The sequence below is a fragment of the Anser anser genome (genome assembly GCF_964211835.1).
Source record: "Anser anser genome assembly, chromosome: 2".
Taxonomy (NCBI): Eukaryota; Metazoa; Chordata; class Aves; order Anseriformes; family Anatidae; genus Anser; species Anser anser.
Window position 1 is genome coordinate 90,052,397 of NC_139721.1, and position 20,850 is coordinate 90,073,246.

At 50.8% G+C, this 20,850-nt stretch overlaps 1 protein-coding gene across 1 annotated transcript; it reads right to left on the reverse strand.

Moving 5' to 3' along the window:
• Positions 1-6,807: 6,807 nt before the first annotated feature.
• NRN1 (neuritin 1) lies at positions 6,808-15,160 on the reverse strand. The gene is made up of 3 exons (XM_083826171.1): positions 14,703-15,160; positions 10,778-10,922; positions 6,808-8,152 (listed from the first exon to the last, which is right to left on the reverse strand). Exons 1-3 carry the CDS (start codon positions 14,755-14,757, stop codon positions 7,921-7,923), a joined length of 432 nt encoding a protein of 143 aa, XP_083682297.1. The 5' UTR covers positions 14,758-15,160; the 3' UTR covers positions 6,808-7,920.
• Positions 15,161-20,850: the final 5,690 nt, after the last annotated feature.

The window sequence follows — 20,850 nt, forward strand, 5'->3', positions numbered from 1 at the left end:
GACACATGCAGCAGCTTTTCTTAAAATACAGACATGGTATGTGAAGCAGTTAAATCCAGCAGCAGCACTGTTGAAAACTTTGATGTGAAGGAGGGAGCAGTAAGAGAACCACTGCCTTTGGGATAGGCCCCATCTTACTTCAGATACAGCAGACAAGTGGGGTGCACATTAGTTGTGCAGCATTGTCGTCGAGTCAGGAATGGGCAACACCCAGGGACAGCTGTTACCATATAAAACATACATTTAGGATGCCTAGTGGTGAGGTGATTTCTCTTCCCTACTAGTAGCCACATGAGGTCTTGCCATCTCCTAGAGAACATTTTCTCCAGCTTGCCACTCTGGGGCTGGCCCTTTGCATGTACCAGAGCTCTGCATCCACAAGGCAGTGATTTTTCCTTTCAAAACAGCTTCACTGTCCTCTCCCACCTATCCTCTTTCCTCCCGATGTTTAGGCCCTCCTTGCTGGCAGGATGGCATTTTTTTCCCCCGTTGCTAGGTTGGTAGCCTAGTTTTCCAAGGAAAGGAAGCTTATGAGACCACACTGTCTGTGCAAGTGCCAGCCAGTCCCTCCTAAATAATTTTTGAGCCTGTGAGCTGATTTTGATCAACCTTGACAGGGGATGGAAGTCTCAAAGGTTTGAGGTGCCTGCAAGCACTGTGGAAGTAGGCAGAGGGGAAAGGCCCCAGGAGTGCATTCACTATGGAAGCACAACTGTGTTACTAGACACCAGAGAGTCCACACAGGAGACAGTCATTACTATTGAACACCACGGGAGACACGACTTCACAAATTCAGCGGCTCACAGGACTACTTGATTAATGTGAGCATGAGCAAAATGTTCTTCTTCCCTTCTTCTAGAGCGCAAGGCTTCCAGTTACAGAGCAGCAGGGGGTGAACTCAGAAGTGACAGGCCCACGCAGTGAATTTGGAGCTAATTGCTGCTCCTTCTCACACTGGTACTCATGCGGAAATCTGCCTGACTTCCCTCCAGTCCCTCCATTTGCATGAGCTAGTTCGCACAGAGGACGAGACCAGAAACTTCAGGCTGCAGACTAACACAAGCAGGGCAAGTCCTAAATTGTCGCGAGTGAGCGCAGTGCTGCTGTAGCCCACAAAACTGGTGGTGTCAGGCCATCACTCCTAAGCACAGCAGTGCCACGACTAAGTGCCCAGCTTGCTTTTCTTCTCTTTTGTCTATGTTAGAGTTGCTAATTTCAATTTGTTTAACTCGAGCATGAATCAGAGCATAAGTTAAAGACCAGCAAAAATGATGCCTGGAGTGTAGGCTGGCTTGCACTTACTCCTGCTGTGTCTTTTCCTAGAAAGTCAGCCACCTCGGAGCTGCCTGACTGCTGACCCTGAACAAACTCCTCACAGCTCCTTGTTAGTGCTAGACATGGAGGAAAACAAGCTATTCACACAGGTAGGCTTCAAAGAGAAGCTGAAGTCACTCAGCTTATGGAAAAACCAAAACTAACCAGAGCTGACATTAAAATGGAGAAGGGGGAGTTGTGCAACTTTGTGTGCTCAGTGACATATTGATGTTTTCTTCTTCTCCTAAGCCTTTTAAGTATTGATGTGCCAGATCTCCGGTTTAGGTGGAGAGAGCACGAATCACTGACACCTAAAGAAAAGGGAGGGAAGGAAACAAAATGAACCTTTGATGCACAGCAAAACAGGGAGCTCACCAGCAGTGTGGGACATGGCTGGAGATGGGCTGGGATCTCTGCAAGAAGGACAGGTATTGCAAGTTGTCCTCAACAGTCTAGCCAAGGGCACAGGGTGAAATTCACAGTGCCTGCATCGGGTAGGTATGCTAGGACATTCTTTAAAAATGAGGCTTCTTCCGAGTGAGACATGAACTACAGCTCCTGTGCTCCCACGGCTGAATGTTTTCTGTTACACAGCAGATCTATGAAGCCACAGGGAAGCATCTGTTACCTATTGTTTGTTGCTGTCATTTCAATCCAGATGTTTGTCTTCTGGTTAATGCTAAAAGATAAAATAAGATCACTCTAATTAATAACGCCTACCTCCTCACATAGCATTTTTCACCCAAAGATCTCAAAGTGTTACTCCCGTGTAATAGACAGTAGAAGCAAGGGTGAGGGAGATCAAATGCAATGTCTTGGCAGCAGAACAAAACCGAGTCTTGCATCACAGATCTAATAAAAAGGACAAGGGTGCCTATTAAGACTCAATAAAAGCAAAGCTTAGGACAATTTTCTCACTTACTGGGTCCTGAAATGAAGTGTTGCAACACTAATGTGATCAACTCTCTGCACTAACAAAATATGTTCTGAATTTTTCCTCTGACAACATAATTTAGGGTTTTTCTAGAATATGGGAAATGAAAGGGGGCAGTGGCTTTACAGGAATCATTCCCTTGCAAAGGGCATCTTGTGCCAGAGGACTGGAAAATTGAAAGTGCCCCAGAGGAGCAGGGGAATGGATAAGACCTCTTCCACTGCCCAGTCAAAATAAAATGCAGAAAAGAACACCAATACTGAACTATAAATTTATCATAAAATGTTTCTTACTTGAGATACTACTACGGTAAGCTCAGACAAAAAGAGATACTATAGCAGGGATGCAATTTGATTCTTGAAGAGATGCATTTGGCAGAGCTGAAGCTTGCATCCAGACATTTCTGAAGAAAGACCTACTGACAGCATCTGCAGCAAGAAGGTGGCTGAAGGAGAGAAAAATCCGATCAAAAAAAAAAAAAATCTGCCAATGTCAGTGATGAGGTCTTTTTTTTTCCCTCTCATTTGGTTGGTTGCATTTCTGTTTTGTTTCCTTCCCTGCCATAGGGAGGGTCAGTCTGAATATCCAGCAGCTTCCAAAGTGTTATAAAAATTGATGGTATTAAAGTGGTATTAAAGGATGCACTGCCCGTCCACTCCTGAGTCTGCTGCATCACAGCAATAAATAAATAAATAAATAAATAAATAAATAAATAAATAAATAAATAAATAAATAAATAAATGAGGTGCCCTGCAGAACACAGATTTGATCTTGGATGCTTGAGAGATTTGGTAAGTTTTTCACAGTGCTTAGTAAATTGGTATCATAGGCAAGAACCCTGGAGGTATGAAGTATGATATACACACAAGCACTTCATATTTTGTTGGCATAAACCTGGAGTTCATATTTGGATAACAGCCCTGTCAGAGGCAAAACTGTGCATTCTAAATCCTTACCTAGGCAAAATGCGTATTGACGTCAGAGGATACTTTTTCCCAGAGAAGGGCTGTGTAAAGAAGGTCAGGGCTGGTTGTTTGTTCCCTGCAGCAATGCTGTTTCTCTTGCTGAGGAGACTCCCAGCACCCGTGGGCATGCATTTCTGCTGGTGGATACCAGCCCTCAGGTGGGCTATGGGTCAGTCTCACCTTGACCTTCAGCAGGCTGTTTCCATCTTTCCTTCACACCAGCTTAAGAGATAAACAAACAAAAAAAAACAGAGACTAAAAGGTAGGGCAGAGGCCACAGGCTGGTTTTCTGGTTATTTGAATCATGTAAACTTACTCCTGAAGTATCTCTGGAACAGCAAAACTTATGCCAGCACAGCCTGCTCATCCCTTAGCAGACCCTGAGCTCTGCAGCATGGGACTTTGGGTAAGGTCTTCTGACACATCACTTACAGCTTTTCTTCTTGCTGGTGGGACTGGGCAGTGGAAGGTCCTTGGCCCAAAGCAAAAGAAAGCCCCTTGCTGTACCACCACTACAACAGGCCTCGGGATGAGCCTGTCCCTCAGGAGAGGCAGCAGCCAGCTGGAAGCATGTTTGCCAACAGCACCATTGATCATCATCTGCCAGCAGCCTAAAGCAATTCTTTCAGACAGCTAAAATTGCATTTGGTTTTGTAACAAAGACTCCTCTGCAGTCCCCATCATCCTGCCCTCCAAAACCTCTCCTTTGCCCTGTGGTGGAGAATGAAGTGACTCTGAAGAATAACCTGATTTGTCACCTCCTCCTGCTAGTCGGGAGGGAAGGGAAGAGCTGGAGGAGAAGGGAGGGGGAAGGCAAGGAGGCTGTGTGCCTCGAAAGCCGGGGCTATTCCTGCTGCCCACCCTGGAGGCGCCGCCTCCACATCAGGCAGGAGTAACACAGGGAGAATCTGGCTCTCTGGATTTAACAAGATCCTTTCCTTTAATTGGGGCCCTCAGGCACTGCTGTAATGCACCTAATGGCAATAATTACTAATGAATCAGCCCTGATGAATAGGAAATCTCAACTGGCCTCTGTCTGCTTGGGTTGTCAGGCCTTCACAGAGCAGGATTTCACTGAGCAGTAGAGGAGCTGTGCCGATTTAACCAGCGCCCTGGAAAGAAAGGGGGCTGGGAGCATCACAGATGCATTTGTCCCTGTTTGTGCAAACCAGACGGGGACCAACAGCACCTTGCTGCTTCTTCTGAGGTGTAGGTGTAGCCTCCAGAAAGTCCTGCGAGAAATGGGCATCATACGTAACTTTTGTGCCTGCTCTCCACCAGGATCAAGCTGTTTGCCTTTTCTGCTATCCAGACAGCTTTTTGTCAATTTTGTGGGTCCTGCCTCCAGATTTTGTTCCTGGCACAAGCCTCCCTCTTCTCCCTCTTACAGCCTTTGAATGGGCGCAGATTGGAGAGGGACATTTTAATTTAATTTCATTTACTTTTTTTTTTCTCCTCCAAAGCCCCCCAAAAACCCGACCACCGCCACCTCAGCTCAGCACTGGCGTGTCCCCAGCCCCTGGGAGGCTGAGGCACAGCCCTCGCGGGAGTGAGGCCAGCTTGGTGCAAGGTGGAGGCTGGCAGCCAGCAGCCGGCTGCCGAGCAGGGCTCCGTCCAGCCTTTGCGAGGAGGCAGCTCGGCGGCCCCCGGGGACCGCGGGGCTGCGGTTGCTCAGTCGGAACTGGGGACAAAAATTAGGGCAGGCAGAGCTGCAGTGGCCTCAGCCCTCCCTGCTTATCCAGCTGGAGTCTGAAACAGCTGCAGTTTTATTTTTTGGAGGGGGGTCGGGCTTTTCTATTTTATTTTATTTTATTTTATTTTATTTTATTTTATTTTATTTTATTTTATTTTATTTTATTTTATTTTATTTTATTTTTTACTATGGTTCCTCTCACTATTTCATTGTTGCATTTTTCCCCTCCCAGGCTCCCCAGGCTCATGTTTGCCCAGGAGTTAAGGGGTGCTCAGAGGCTTGAGCCTCTGCACCTTTTGCTAAAGCAGCCGCCTCCCCGCCAGCCCTACAGGTGCAAGGAGGCAGAGCGGGGGGGGGGGGGGGGCAAAAGCTCCCGACCCCCCAGCGAACCCAGACCCCGCCGCCCACCCCCCCGACCCTCTCGGCTCCTTTCCCCCCGTTTGCAACCTTTTTCTCACTCGCCTCAACGGAGGGCTAATTGGGGGATTTGCTAATTACGGAGAGATCACTCATTAGTAATTCAACCTCACGAGCAGCTAACTCGAGCCCTCTAAAATCGCCCCCGCAGTCCCGGAGGCTGGAGGTTTCTTCCGAGGGGGCGAGGGAAAAGCTCGGGGAGACCCCTGAGGATGCCGGCAGCGGGGGGGCAGGCACCGGGTCCCGGTGGGCTGCGGGGTCCCTGGCAGCCCCCCGGGGGTCTCCCGCTGCCTGTCCGTCCCCCCCCCCCCCCCCCCCCGGCTGGCATTTCGTGCTGCGGGAAGTCGCAGCCGCGGTGCCTGACCTCATGAATACAGGGATGCGCGCAGAAAAATCAATTTAGGTCTGGAGCCTCTGTGGGGAGGGAAAATAACCCAAACCATTTAAACAAAGCTCCGCTCTCCAGGGTTTTCCTTTCCCTTTGCTGGCGGTGGGGATGAACCCTAGAAGGAGGGCAAGGGAAAACGAAAAGCAGACCTGTGCCTTCCAAATGGAGGCGAGAGGCTCCGCAAAGCCCCCCCGACGCACACATAATGTACTTTAGCATTAAAAAATCAACATTGCTTCCAGTGGTAAAGGCGCCCGGCTTCGGCTCCTGAGCGCATTCGTTGCTGGGATTCAATCCGTTTGGGAAATGCAGATTGCCTTGCGCCCCACTGTTTGATTTATGAGCTGTTCGGTTCGCCATTGCTTACCCATCACATTGCGCACCCCGGGAAGGACGGGGAACAGGGAGAGGGGGCGAGGCAGGGAGAACCCTTGGTGCCATGCCGCTTGCCAGAGGCAAGTGCCAATGCCGCAAAGGGAGAGTCCCCACCCCCTAAAAAATATCGCCTTGCGGCCCCTGGCCCCCCATCACCCCCCCTAGCCCCGGTCGCCAGCTGGGCTCTTGCCTCGTAGGTAAGAAGGAGGTGTTTAGTCTTTGCTGTGCATTTCTCTATAGAGGCACCAGGCGCCTATAAATAGAGCAAGCTTCTGCCGCGAAATCAATACCCCGGCCCCCCTTCCCCTTGCTCCTTCGGCTCGGCAGCCTTATTAATTATGAAAGGGCTCCAGCTCCGCAGCCTCCGTCCTTAATGGTGGTTGCTGCCTCCCTCCCTGCCTCCCTCCGCCGGCCTCGCACCCGGCCGCCCCTCGCTTTGGGCTTCGGGGGAGGCGGAGGAGGCTGGGAGGATTTACAGAGTGTATTTAAGAAATCGGGAAAAAAAAGAAAAAAGAAAAAAAAGAAAGAAAGAAAGAAGGAAAGAAAGGAAAAAAGAAGGCCCAGAGTAAGCGATTCAGCGATTCAGCGGTCCTGTCCTTGTGTGAACTGAAATCGCCGTGTTCATCAAGGGATCGGGTCTGGATTTAGCCTTCCTTGCCTTAAAAGCCCTGTCCTTCTCAAGGTACTCCAGGCAGAATTTATAGAAAGGACGACACCCTCATTTCAAACAATAATTTTTATTTTATACTTCTGTCTATACTTCGTAGCAAATCTTTTTTTGTTATTTTTTTTGCTGAATTGACTTTATAATAAACTTCTTTCTTAAATTACATTTTTCTTCTCTTTTAAAATCAAAGCTCTTTTTTTTTTTTTTCCAAAATCATTTGCTGTTGTTATTGTTTGTTTTTTTTTTTTCTTTAGGTTTACATTTAAGCCCCCCTTTTTGTGATCTCTACTGTTGGATAATCAGGTATTTTACTGGTATGTGTAACATCTAAAACAAAGAGGAGGAGAAAATTAAAGGCAGTGAATTCGGAAAGATGCCTTCGAACAGCAAGTAAAGGTAACTCTCGGAGATCTGTTAGCAGCATTCCTTCACTCCGCCGGGCACCGAGACACATCTCTGTCTTTCCTTCATCCCTTTCTTCCTTCCTCTTTTAACCGTTCGTTTCCCACTCTCTCGCTCTCTCGCTCTCTTTTCCCCTTGAGAAAATGCGCTCTTTTAACTTATTTATTGATATTATATTTTTTTTCAGTGGGATGACCAAAAAACAAGCGACTGTGGAGGAAAGATGGGAGATTGTGAATTATTCACCATATGCTTCACACGTGGACATCTACCTTGGGTTCATCGTCAGTGCCTTTTATATTTTTTTCTCTGCTTTTTGTTCTCACCTCGCATAATGCCACATTTTTAGAGGAGCCCGTGGCCTGCCAGGGTTTATCCTGGCCGAGTATAACGTTAGCATTAGGTGGCCCAGAGCCGTTCCTGAGATTTCTTTTGCACAACGAGGGCTCGGGTTTTTATTTTTATTTGTTTCTCTTTTTGATTTGAAGCGATAGTAAAGCTGAGGTCCGATTCGGGCTGCACGCCGCTGCCTGTTTGGTAACATTTGGCAAATAAAACACACCAAAAGAAAAAAAAAAAAAAGAAAAGAAAAAGAAAAGAAAGGGAGAAAACGCTTCCACAGTCCTACACGGGTGTTTCACCACCATCAGCCACCACCACCATCATCAACCACAGAAAAGCACAACGTCCCCAAAGCAAGGGATGGACACTTCCTCGAGAGATCCGGCACATGGAGAGGGTGTGGGTGTGGGTGTGCTCGCCCCCCTAAAAAGGCAGCCAGGTCACTAGGGCGGCCCACAGAGCCGCCAGGAGCACGGGCAAAGCCGGCGGGAGGAGGGACGATGCGGCGCCGCTGCCGCCTCCGCACAGTTCAAATAAGCTGCCTTGGAAATCGAGGTTTTTGGACTCCCGTCTCAATTTCTCCCAGAGGTCTGTCGCTCCTTCCTGGCAATCGGTGAGCGCTGTGAGGGTGCAGGCGTGGAAATCATCCCAGTACCTGCAGGAGGGGAGAGCAGCCGGCATCACTACAGGGCACGCACCCGCCCCGGGGGGGTTAAGGGACCCCGGCAGCCCCCTCGACCCCCCGGGAATCTGAGCATCCCCTCGGAGCGAGCTCTTCCCCCCTTAACCCGCGCCCCCCCCGCCTTCCCCGGGCCGCCCCACGCACCCGCTTTGCTTTTGGGGTCGGGGCTCCCGCGGCCAGGGACGCGATGCTGCGAAAATGGCTCGGGGGGTGCCTGCCGCAGCGTGACTTCGCCTGAGACGTGTCTGCGGGAGGAACGTGCGGCCCCCGGCTGGCAAGAGCTAGCCTAGGAGCCCACGGACACGTCGCGGGTGGGAGGAGGAGGAGGAGGAAGAGAAGGAGGAGGAGGAGGGAGAGGAGAAGGAGGGGGAGGAAGGAGCATCCTCCCCTCCCGGGCAGCTCATGGAGCAGCGGGAGGGACTCCCCGTCCTTTGCCAAAGCTCCGTGGGCCGCGGGGGTTTCTCCTTCCCCAGGATAATTTCCAGCTCTTCCCTCACTCTTTTCCTCCTACTTTTAAGCCCCTTCCTCCCCCGGACCGTGCAGGGGTTTGCCCACGGGGTAGGCCCCGTCTCACTGCCCCATTTTCCTCCCCACGTCGGGTCTATGGACCCCCCCCCCCCTCCCCATCTATTTCCCCCTTTTCTCAAGGCAGGAGCCTACAAATTTGGATGTATTTTTTTAAAGTAGTCCTGCGGCCTCTAATTTATGAGCACTCTAAGCTGGTCGTAGACTCCCAATGTTTGCTACATTTGTAATAAATAATGAGATACTGAGAAGCCAGAGTCTGAGAGTGTGCCTCTCCTGCAGTATTTCTGCTGTAATTGCATCTCCCAAAGGAAAATTAAATCTTTCCCCATCTTCTTTCAATACACATCCCCGCGAAGGCGATCGGGTGGTCGGGGGAAGGGAAAAGAGGTGCTTGTCACAGGTTGGGACCACCTCTGGTCCAGCACCCCCGGGCCAAAGGACATTGCATAAGGACCTCGCAGCCCCTGGGTATTTAATCCTCATGCGGGACACAAGGTGAACCGCAGTCCAGCATTTCCAGCAAGGTGCCAGCCTGAGTAGGTGCAGGAAAAGTCTTGCTTGGCTCAGAAATCTCTACATAAGAAGAAAGGAAAGGAGGGTTACAGGGGTCTTTCTCTTCTCTTCTCTTCTCTTCTCTTCTCTTCTCTTCTCTTCTCTTCTCTTCTCTTCTCTTCTCTTCTCTTCTCTTCTCTTCTCTTCTCTTCTCTTCTCTTCTCTTCTCTTCTCTTCTCTTCTCTTCTCTTCTCTTCTCTCCTTTTCCCCTTTCCCCCTTTTTTCCTCTCTTTTTTTCTCTTCTATTCGTTTTCCTTTCCTTTCCTTTCCTTTCCTTTCCTTTCCTTTCCTTTCCTTTCCTTTCCTTTCCTTTCCTTTCCTTTCCTTTCCTTTCCTTTCCTTTCCTTTCCTTTCCTTTCCTTTCCTTTCCTTTCCTTTCCTTTCCTTTCCTTTCCTTTCCTTTCCTTTCCTTTCCTTTCCTTTCCTTTCCTTTCCTTTCCTTTCCTTTCCTTTCCTTTCCTTTCCTTTCCTTTCCTTTCCTTTCCCATCATACTTACCCATTTCCCAATCTTCGTTTTCTGATTTTCATAGAGCAAACCCAGAAAAAAAAAAAAGTATTCCAAACATATTTGTATCTGAAGTCCTAATTTCGTTTTTAAATATGACTCTTTCTCTCTCTATATATATAAATATATGTTTCCCAGCGGGGTGAGTTCGTGCTGGAAAACCGGGAGACCAGAGAACAGCCCCGTCCAGCCGCATTTTTCTCAAATAACGAAAATCCCTGCTTGTGCCTCCCTGCCCAGCAAGCGAGACCCCGAAGCGGGGTGGCTCCCCGGCCCCCTGCAGCCGCCCCTTTTCCCTCTGTCCCTGCCCCTTCTCATCCCTTCCCTCCCCTCTGGGCCGGGAGCGGGGCCGGGGGTTTTCCGCGGTGTTTGCCCCGGGGGAAGCTGCGGGTGATGGGGTGGGCAGGGGGCCGGGGGCAGGAGGGGAGTAGCGGCAGGAGCGGCCGTGCCTGTAGGGCTGGGTTCGCGTTGTGGCCGTGTCGGGGTTGGGCTCTTTGCTCTGCAGCTGCATTTCTTTTCCGAGCAATCGCCTCCCCAGCCGGCGGGCGCGGGGCGCAGTTAGGGCCGGGGCGAGGGCGCAGGGAATGCCCGGACCCCAGAGCAAAGCGGGGGGCAAGAACAGAAGCGAGGAGCCGAGGGTGAAAAAATAAACCAAATCAAAACAAACCAAATCAAAACGAACCCAACCAAATCAAACCCAACCAACCCGACCTAACCCAAGTCAACCAAACCCTACCCTACCCAACCCAACTGAATCAAACCAAACCTAACCCTACCCAACCCAACGCAACCCACAGGATTCACGGAGGAGAAAAGTGAAAAAAACGCAGTAAAAACTCCCTCCAGACTCCACTGTTCCCCAAACCCGGCCTGTCCCCACGGCACTGCGCTCAGAGGGACCGGCGCGCAGAGACAGGGCCCCCACATCACCAGACCCCGCGTTATTCCCTTATACTTCGCCCCCCCTTCCCACCCCGTCCCCCGTCCCCGAAGGAGAGAGGAAAAGACCTACGCGCAGATCGTTTGGAGATTTCTCTTGTCGTCCAGGTCCTGCGGGTAGTTGGCCATGTTATCGCCCAGCCGCAGCAAACAGTCCGAGAAGCCCCTAAAGACCGCATCGCACCGCCCCGCCGCTCTCACCGCCTGCACCAGGTAGGCTGCGGGGCAGGGGCACAGGTCAGCACGGCCGGCACCCACCCGCCGACCCCCTCTGCCCCCCCCCCTCCCCCCCAGGCAAGCAGCGGTGATGCGGGAGGAGAAGAAGGGCGCTGGGACCGAGCCAGAGTGGCCAGCGGGGACACGGGGACATCAATCGGCTGCTTTGTGCTTTTTAGCGCTTTTCGGTGCCCCTGAATTAAAGACTTTTTTTTTTTTTTTCTTTTGAGGGGCCAGGAGGAAGGGGGAGATGCGGAGATGCGCTGCCTGGCCCTTCCCGCACTCGCTCCTTTGTTAGGAAATTCCGGTGTGCGGCAGTAGAAGTGCTTCTCCGCGCCCTCCCGCGCACACACACACACACACACACACACACGGGTCCTCACTCGGCAAGGGGCGTGCAAGGCGCGGAGGATGAGATAAATAAAAAATAGAATAGGATAGGATAGGATAGGATAGGATAGGATAGGATAGGATAGGATAGGATAGGATAGGATAGGATAGGATAGGATAGGATAGGATAGGGTAGGGTAGGGTAGGGTAGGGTAGGGTAGGGTAGGGTAGGGTAGGGTAGGGTAGGGTAGGGTAGGGTAGGGTAGGGTAGGATAGGATAGGATAAATAAAATAAAATAAAATAAAATAAAATAAAATAAAATAAAATAAAATAAAATAAAATAAAATAAAATAAAATAAAATAAAATAAAATAAAATAAAATAAAAGTCACCAGAAAGAGCTGCGATAAAGACACGAGAAGAAGCGTCCTCCGCGGCCACTCCCACAACTAACCAAATACCACCAAGTCCCCCCAGCCGCCTGTGACAGAAACGGACGATGGGATGGGATGGGATGGGACGGGACGGGATGGGACGGGATGGGATAGCTCCTCCTGGGTGCCGGCTGCCCCCGGGTGCCCCGAGGGGACGGGAGGGGACACGGAGAAGTTGATGGCTCCCTTCCCACCCACGACGAGCCTCCCCAGTGCCTGTGTGCCCCCAAAACGGGCAAAACGGGCAGGACGGGCGGCAGGGGTCTGCCCCCAACAGGGGGGGTTCCCACGGCCGGGAGGCTGCGCTGGGGCCGGGGTCCCCTCCCGAGCCCCCCGCCCGGGACAGGGCCGTGCCGCGGGAAAGCTCCGTTTCAGGCCAGGTCCCCCTCTTTTGTGATTCACCGGTGATACGACTCCGTGGTCCCTCCCCTCCACCAACACCCCCGGCACCGGCCGTCACATCAAACCCCAGCAGGCTACGGGAGGGGGAAAAAAGCCGAGCAAACAAACCGGGAAGAAGCGCGAAGCATCCCGAGGGGAAAGCGGCCCCATTAAACCCAGCTCCAGGGGCGAGATGGGGCGGGGGGGAAGCCGCACAAATTCCTCCCAAAACGTGCCGGGCTGCGCTGACATGCGTGATCCGAGACGGATCCCGGGCCCTGGTGGCAGGGGGGCGGACTGGGGGCGAGAGGGGCTCAGAGCATCCCCCCGCCGCCACCCAGGGTACCCCTGTCCTCAGACCCTCCACCAAAATAACAACGGTAATAAAAAGAGGCGCAAGCGGGGCGTCCTGTTCGCTTGAACGACAGCGGGATTTCTCTTGAACTCGGTCTTTTTGCCATGCCTCCGAGATGTCCCCCCCGTCCCCCCCGTCCCGCCCTTCAAAGCCCGGCGTGCGCTGCGGGTTGTGGGACCGCAGGGGCCACCCGCAGCCCGTCGCATCCCTGCCCCAAAGCGGCTCCCTGTTCCCGAAGTCCTCCTGCCCTTCAGCCTCAGCACCCTCCGCGGAGCCTCCCCCCCCCTCACCCCGCACCACCCTCCCCTCTGTCACCTTCCAAAGTGTCAGGGATTTCGGGCAGCTCCCCGTCCCCACTGCCCAAACGCAGAACTAAGGGATTTTTTTTTTTCATTTTTTTTTTCTTTTTCTTTTCTCCTCAACGCACCGAAATACCAACGGAGGAGCGCAGAGTCGAAGCTCGGCGTGCCAAAAATCTCTCCCCCGCCGGGGCACGGCAAAGCGGCCGCACCGCCAGCACCTCGGAGCTGTGCGGCAATTTTGGGGGGAACTTTCCCCGAGCCTGCCCGTGCTCGGGGACGGCGGTTCCCGGCCACTCGAGCCGCCTTTGGGGATTTTACACCGTCAAGAAAATCCTCCCTCGGCTGAGTCAAAGAAACGCCAATGAGAGCAAGTCCTCCTCCTCCTCCAGCCGAACAAACAAACAGAAACCGCAAGGACTGAAATTAAGGGTAGCATCCAAATAATACCGCCTTCCCCTTTCTTTCTCTGACAGTACAGAAAATGGCCTTCTGAAGAGTTTAACATCAGTTAAAATCGAAAGGTAATACGAAATGAGGGGGTTACATCGCACAGCCACATTTTCCAGAGGTCATCATTTCATCGCAATATTTTCTTTTAATTTTTTTTTCTTCTACCGATGAGGAAATATTCGACGCATTTTACCTCCTTCTTTCCTCCCTTTCTTGTTCTCCGTCCCTCCTTTTTTTCCCTTTTTCATTTTTTTTTTCCTTCCCTTTCCTTTCCTTTTTTTTTTAAAAAAATTTTCTTTTGATACCCACAAAATGCTGCAGAGGTTGTGTCTGGAAGGGAGGGTGACCGCGCGAAAGGATCTCTAAATAGCAATGCTGAACATTTTTTACTGTAGCAGAATTCCTTTGCAGGCAAATATTTTCAGGGGTCTCTTCACACCTGCCAATCCGGATAAGAAAAGCCGTGTTTTAATCACCCTTTCATTGAAGCCCAGGTTTAGATCATGCCCGGGAACATACGTATTCAATATATATTCTTTAAAATTTGCCTGTGCATGACTCAAGTGGCCATTAACTTGGACATTGCCGAATGTCTGCAACTCAAAAACCACTTCAGCAAAAAAATGCTGAATTAAATGAACCCGAGAGCAAACCAACAAAAAAAAAGAACCAGCGGAAAAACAAAACCCAATATATTAAATAAGACCGGCAACGACTATACAAAAACTCATACCGGGGTGGAGGGAAATCTGTTCTATTTAAAGTAACTTAACAGATATAGACATTTTTTGGACCCACTCGTTTTTTAACAGCGGTCATTCGAGCACAAAATTAACGACCGGGCGGTGGGATTGCGCGATTCTTTTTATTCTTATCATTTGTTCTTTTTGAATTATTTTATTCTTATTATTTATTCTTATTATCTCCCGGCATTCGGAGAGAATATATGCATTTTTTTTTAAGTTAGCGTTGGGGTTTGTTTGCTTTTAGGCTGCCCTGCAAATGGGAAAGCCTCCAAGTTCCCAAAGGGAGCCCTTCGCTTGTCCCCCTGATTTTCTGAAGAAAAAAAAGAACATCCACCAACTTTCCAGCTAGATGTCTCGCAAGCCATTTTGTTCCCCTTCTCATTCCTCCGTCCCTCCAGGGAGAGAGGGGGATTTCTCAGCACCGGAGTCCCCAAATTGTCAGCTGTAAGGAATGCAGGGGCTATCCAAAAAAACAAATACAAACGCAGTTTCTCGCATGCACGGCGAACACAGAGCGGGGAAAAAATAAAAAATAAAAAAAGAGCAATGCGAACCACGAGCGAGCATGCACTGATTTAGGGAAACGACCAAAGGAAAGTGACTGAAGAGGAGGAAGGAATTCGCTGCGTCTTCCAGCAGCCCCCCAGGCTCGCCAGCTTGCAGGATGGCGAAGACCAAGGGGTGCGGGTGCGGGTGCGGGCAGGATCCGTGCCGCAGCCCCGCTGCATGCACGGCTCGGGGCTCGGGGCGTCCCGCTGGGAACGGGCTTTGGCGGTCCACTTACCTATCTGCACAGCAAGGATCAGAGAAATGTATCTGCCGTTCAACTTAAGTCCCATCCTACATTTAGTAAAACCATTTGCGACTGCAGATCTTTAAATAGTTACTTTGGAGAACGTGGGGGAAAGCTGAAAAATAGGCATTGCCAACAAGTTCCGAGCAGCGGAGGACTTTGCAGACGAGGGGGGAGACAGAGGAGAAGGAGAGAAAAGAGGGAGAACCGGGGAGAGGGCGAGGAGGACTAGCTGGGAATGGTTCGCTCCATTAGGAGGGGGCGGAGGAAGTACAGCCTCACGCCCACGGCCGGCCCTGACGTGGGGGGATGACACTGACGGATTATTTTTTTTCCTCCTCCTTTTTATTTATTTATTTTTTTAATGTGCACCTTGGAAGAGAAACGCCATTTATAGGCATCACAGGCCGCCTTTCTCCAGCGCCCGATCTGCCCGTGTCCCCCCCCACGCCCCATTAATCGCCGAGAAATCTCTGCTCCTCCTCCAGCCCCCCACAGCCTTCAGCCCCCCCACAACCCCCCGTGCTCTCCCCGGCCCCCCGGGGGTCGCAGCCGGGACCGTCCCCACGGGGCGGGGGGGATGAGCGGATCCACGAGGACGCAGACCCACGGACACGCACGGACAGACAGACGGAGAGGCCGCCCTCGGGGGTGGGGATAGCACGGTAGAACCCCCCCCTCCGCCCCCAACCCGCCCCCGGGCCGCCCCGTCGGGGCTGGCGCTGAGGGGGGGGGGGAGGAGGAGGAGGAGGAGGGGGAGGGAAAGGGGGGTGCGGGGTCCCCTCCCCCTCCCCGCCCCTCCCCCCACCATGACGTCACCCCCATGCCAAGGGGGGAGCGGGGGGGGGGCGGTCTCTCCCGGTCCTGCTGCTCCGTCCCCACCGTAGGACCGCAGAGGGTGGGGTGGGGAACCCGCAGCACAGCCCCCCTCTTTTTGGGAGGCTGGGGACACACGGACATTTCCTCTCCTGCACCGGAGTGGTGCTGGAATCGAGGGCCTCAAGCCGGGGACCTGCCCGTGTCCGCCCCACCAGGATTTGGGGTGCCCATCGCTGCCTGTCCATGGCAGAAGGGGGGTGGCTGTTGGGGGCCACCAGCCCCTGTCCTCTGGGGACGAGGCACCCAGCCTGGCTTGGGGTGCTCCTGCAGCCTGATGCCCTCCTGGGACCCTCCTTGTGGCCATCTCACCTGGAGAGCATCACAGGAGGAGCCTCAAGGTTCTTCCCCCGGAGCAACAGGACCTGCCAAACATCCCATCCTATGCCCTTGGCTCTTGCACCATGAAGTTCTTCCCTCCCCAGCACAGACCCCAGCAGCTCCAGGAGCCAAAGGGACAGGTTGGAGGGAGACATTTGCTGCTCCCAGGCTGCTTTCTTCTCTCGTGGTGTGCTGCTGCAGGTGGCAAGCCAGCCTAGAGGGCAGAGCTGGCTGAAAGCTCACCTGAGGAATGAAAAAAGCTCAGGTGTGGGCTGCAGCCCAGAGCAGAGCTGTCACGTATGCACTCCTAAAGACATCAGTGGAGGAAAGGAGGCTCAAGCTACGGCTTTGGACCATGTATCGTGTCCTCTTTCAGGGGAAGGAAAAGTATCAGCTTGAGCTGGAGCTAAGGCCACTCTTCCCTAGCTCTTTGCAGGTCTGGTGCTTTTGTAATGCAACAGAGGCTGTGGTGGGTATCAAGAGGTGGGGCCTTTTCCTTCTCCCTGGAGGGATCAGCTGGATAACCCACAGCATCTTTTATGTCCCACAGTCTGTGCATTATCACATTATCAGCACAAAAGAGGCGGAGGGAGAAGGTGGTGTAGGTTGAGGTCCATGAGTACAGATGTCGAGCTCCCAGCTGTTGGCCACTTGTGGCCACATTTACTGTTAGGAAGGACAAGGCATCCTTGTGGGATCACCAGGGCATGGAGGCTGCAGTGGGAGGAATTCCTTGTTTCACTCTGCCCTGTGGATAACAGCATCAGTTCATTTATACATTCATCTGTTATGTTTGTCTGCTCTTTTCTTTTTTTTTTTTTTTTTTTTCCAAGGGCAAACTATGGCTTCAGGTTAAAGGTTGAGCTGGCTCCAAGAGGCCTGTGTTGAACATGATTTTGACATTACACTGCATAAGTAGTGAACTTCAGGGCAGTTTACAATGCAGAGTCAGGAAGAGTTTAATATGGCTAATGCGGCTTCTGGTACATCCATCACTGCTGGCATGACTGGAGCCCCTGCCAATCTGGTCACAGATCTCATTAGAACAGGCATTTCTAGGGGATTTCTGCTCCCCCCCCAAATAAATAAATAAATAAATAAATAAATAAATACAAATGAATCTAATGGCTCAAAGCATTAGTTACAATGGTATGAGAGGCAAAAAGGACCTAGGCCAGATTCCTCTAAATGTTCTTGGTTGCTGGGGAAGTCCAGCTCTGTCTGAAACTCAAGCACGGCTCCATCCTCACCTCCCTCCCTGCTCCAGGAAGGATCCTGTGGCACTATAGATCCTGAATGAGAGCCAGTGGTTTCAGTCCGTCTCAAATATCAGCATGGTCAGCTCTGCTGGGAGCCAGGGGCAGGACGAACCGGGAAAATTGGTTTGTCAACCTATCCCTTTTTCTTTCCAACCTGGTATTAGAAGATGCTTGAATATCAAACCCTCCCTAAGAGACATTTTTGCGTGTTTTTAGAAAAGATTCTGGCAGTGTCTCGTCCAGCCCTCATTGGGACAACACGTCCATCAGCATGGTTTTGCCCTTGTTCTGGAGAACAAGGCTCTGCACAAGTCCTGTTCTCACTGCAGTGCCACACTCGCCCTGCTTGTTCGGGATGCACGGGCTGGCATGGGCTGCAGCTGTGGCAGACGGACAGAATCCATGGCAGCTGGCCAGATGCAGCTCCATCAGACAGCATGCACAGCAGCTGGGTGGGCAGCCTTGCACTGTCCCAGCCCGGTGGGGAGCAGTGCGTGGGGCGGCTAATTGCACGCCAGCACGGTTCCCTCTGAACCACCTCCCAGAAGGGGACCTCTGCCGGCAGTGGATGTGATTCCCGTGCAGCTCCGGGCTGACTGTCATGGCTGAACCTCAACAGAGCTGGCTCTAAGTAGCAGAGGACTGGCAAAGAGACCTGCTTTCCCGTGCAAAGCTGGCTGCAGTGCTGCATTTCTTTTCCCCTTCATCCTTCTTTTTTAATGCAAAATGTCTCTTCAAACAGCTCGCGCTGCGTGCTCCTCGGCGCATGGTTGCGGGCTAGTAAGGCAGATAAAAGCAGAACCTTTGGTGCTGTCAGTCAGCAAACTGCTTTATTCCAAGCCTCGGATCAGTCTGGGGGGAGGGCTCAGTGGTCACGGTGAGATTTGAAAGTCCCTCCTCTGGGTGCGTTAGCTTTGCATTCGCTCTTAGCTCATCCTGCAGTAACATCACCACTGCCGGGAGGTAACTGCTTTCTTTTACTCTCCCTCAAAATCAGTGTGAGTGTTGGCCCTGGTGAAGCTGAGGCAAACCAGAAGCTCGTGTCTCCGTACTCTCACAGCTCTCAGGTCCCCCCCCAAGGGTGAATGGACAGACAGACACTGTGCGGCCATGCAGAGGTGGCTTTCCTGGCTTTTGCTGTGGCTCCCAGCCCTCAGCTGCTAGAGAAAGGTGGCCGGTCAGAAAATACACTCAAATACCAAACCTGGCTGATAGATGAATAGCTGTTCACAGTATGATCCTCCAAGATTTTCTTTAAGTAGAAAAATAATGAGAACACATTGAAAATGTGACAGGTGGGATTAAAGAATTGCCTTTCATTAATGGCCAGTCTTCTGAAGCTTTTTTTGGTGGCCCTGTTCATTAGACATCTGGCTTCATCACTGTCTGGATGTGTCTGATGCTAGCTAAACAGGATGTACCAAAATTATGACTAGAGACCACAGTTTGCCCCCCACCTGCCTCAAAATTAGTAATAATTGTGGTTCACCATGAAAGTGTTGCTTGATGTCTGCGACAATATATTTCTGAAAATATAAACTGTTGCTGTGGTTCAAAATATAAAACTGGGAAAGAAAAAAAAAATACAGTCGAGTGGGTGTAAAAGGAGCTTGACTGCTCAGTACCAAATCTTTAAAAATGCTACATAAGGTATCTGTATACTATTTTACACAGAAAAGAGTGATCTCTTATAAATCTAAAAAACAGAATAATTCTCTCTTCAATCTCAACTTCTAGGATATTCAAAGGGGGAAAACAGAATGCCAGACTCCACAAGGACTCTTTTGGAAAGCTCAGCCTCTGTGTCTGTTCTTCAGTAAGTTTCCCTTCTGAAAAGCAGTCTTAAAAATACAAGATGTCACTTGACCATGATCAGTTCGTGCCAGCCAATCCAGTAAGGAAAGCACTATCTGCTCCTGAAATAGTAGTGTTTGCATTTAACCGTGCTCATCAGAGGTATATTTTTAGGTGGGTGCCTGTGTGCACTCTCTAAATTTTGCATCTTTTAGCACGACCCCTTTAGACTGGATTGTGGCACTAGCGCTGTGCTGAGCCCGGGCGGGCTGGGGGGAGGTACGTGAGCCTGCATGCTCTATCCAGATGGAGATCACACCCACTACAATTATGTTTGTGACACGTGACTTGCTTAAGGTGCCTGTGGATGTTTCAAAGAGTAGGATGGTTTCAGTAAAGCAGTCTCAGAAGGAAGAGGCATCAACCCGTCGCATCTTTGCAGCTAAAATTTTCCTTCAAGAAACATAAATCTTCCTGATAAGGCCAGTCGGTACGCTTTCCATCATAGGCTGGAGGGAAGTAGGTAGACCTGGAAAACAGCTGTGAACAGGCTGATATCCTTGGATTTCCTGGCATCCAAGCTTAGTATCATGATGAAATCCAGACTGCATAAGGAGTTGGAAGGCTTGTGATGAGCTGTGTTTATCGTGCCAGAGCTGTTGATCACTCTCTGACATTCTTAATAGACATCTTGGTCTAGATACCAGTCACTCTGAGTGCGCAAAAATAACCTCGAATCCCACAGTATTAAAACAATTTCAGTTTGGTGGTGTGTGCCAGTAACCAAGTTCTGGATCTCGGTTCAGAGGCCAGCTATGAGCCAGGAATGGCAATGGCTTTACCAGGGCACACACACTGGTGGCACAATGCTTTTATCCCTGGTAGGTATCAATAACTAGTCTCCAAGGTTGATGGCATATGAATGCTGCCTGCTTCCGTGGAGGTCAGCACCACAGCTTCTATTGGGCACAATGAGATGGGGTGTTCCTCAGTGGGGTGATACTCTGATCCATGTGTTTCTTCCATTGATCTATAGAGTATCTACTGCCACAACAGCTATTAACCTTCAGGTACAGTAGGACTTCGATAACTGAAATAACACTCTGAGTTTTCTCTATTAGCCAATATGATTCCTTCTAGAAAAAAACATAAGTATGTATTTAAAGAACCAGCCATATCATATTTCCAGCTGCTGGGGGAAAATACTGGTTCTGTATTTCAAAATTTCTCTTCTTCAGTCTTTAATAATCAAATCAAAGTTTCAAGGAAACTGGGGGGTTGAGGTAGGGGGAAATGTTGTGTTAATTGTAGGCTGAAGAGAATATTGGCAGGACAGATGTTCTGCTAGTTGCATGTGCATTGCAAGAGCTTCAAGTGAGATTTCACTTTCCTAGAAAGGATGATATCTGGGAGAAAGAATATATAGAAATGTGAAAAGGGCTCTGGGACAAGGAAAAGCATAATGGATCTGTAGATGCATCTGCAATCTGATCTGCAGAGATACTGAGCTCATGTTATTTCTTCGTCCCCCTCCTTCTCTGCTATTAGCTTTGGGAACATATTTATGACACTGGAAACCAAGAAGGGATGGAGATAAGTCCCATGAAACTCAATGGAAAGCTTCTTATTGATGTGATCTGGGAAATAGTTTCACACAGGCATGAGTTGAGTACAAGGTCATTAAAAATCGCCCTTCTTCAGCACCTGCATCCAGGCCACATTTGCCTTGTATGAGCCCCACCTGGCACAATTAACTCAAACACCATTGTCACAGCTCAGCTGCAATGCAGGTGACTGCAGCTGGAAAGGTCAAGAACAGTTCCCCTGCCTCTCTTCATGGCCACGTGGAGCAACTCAACAGCCAGGCAGCCTCCTTGAGGACTTGTCTC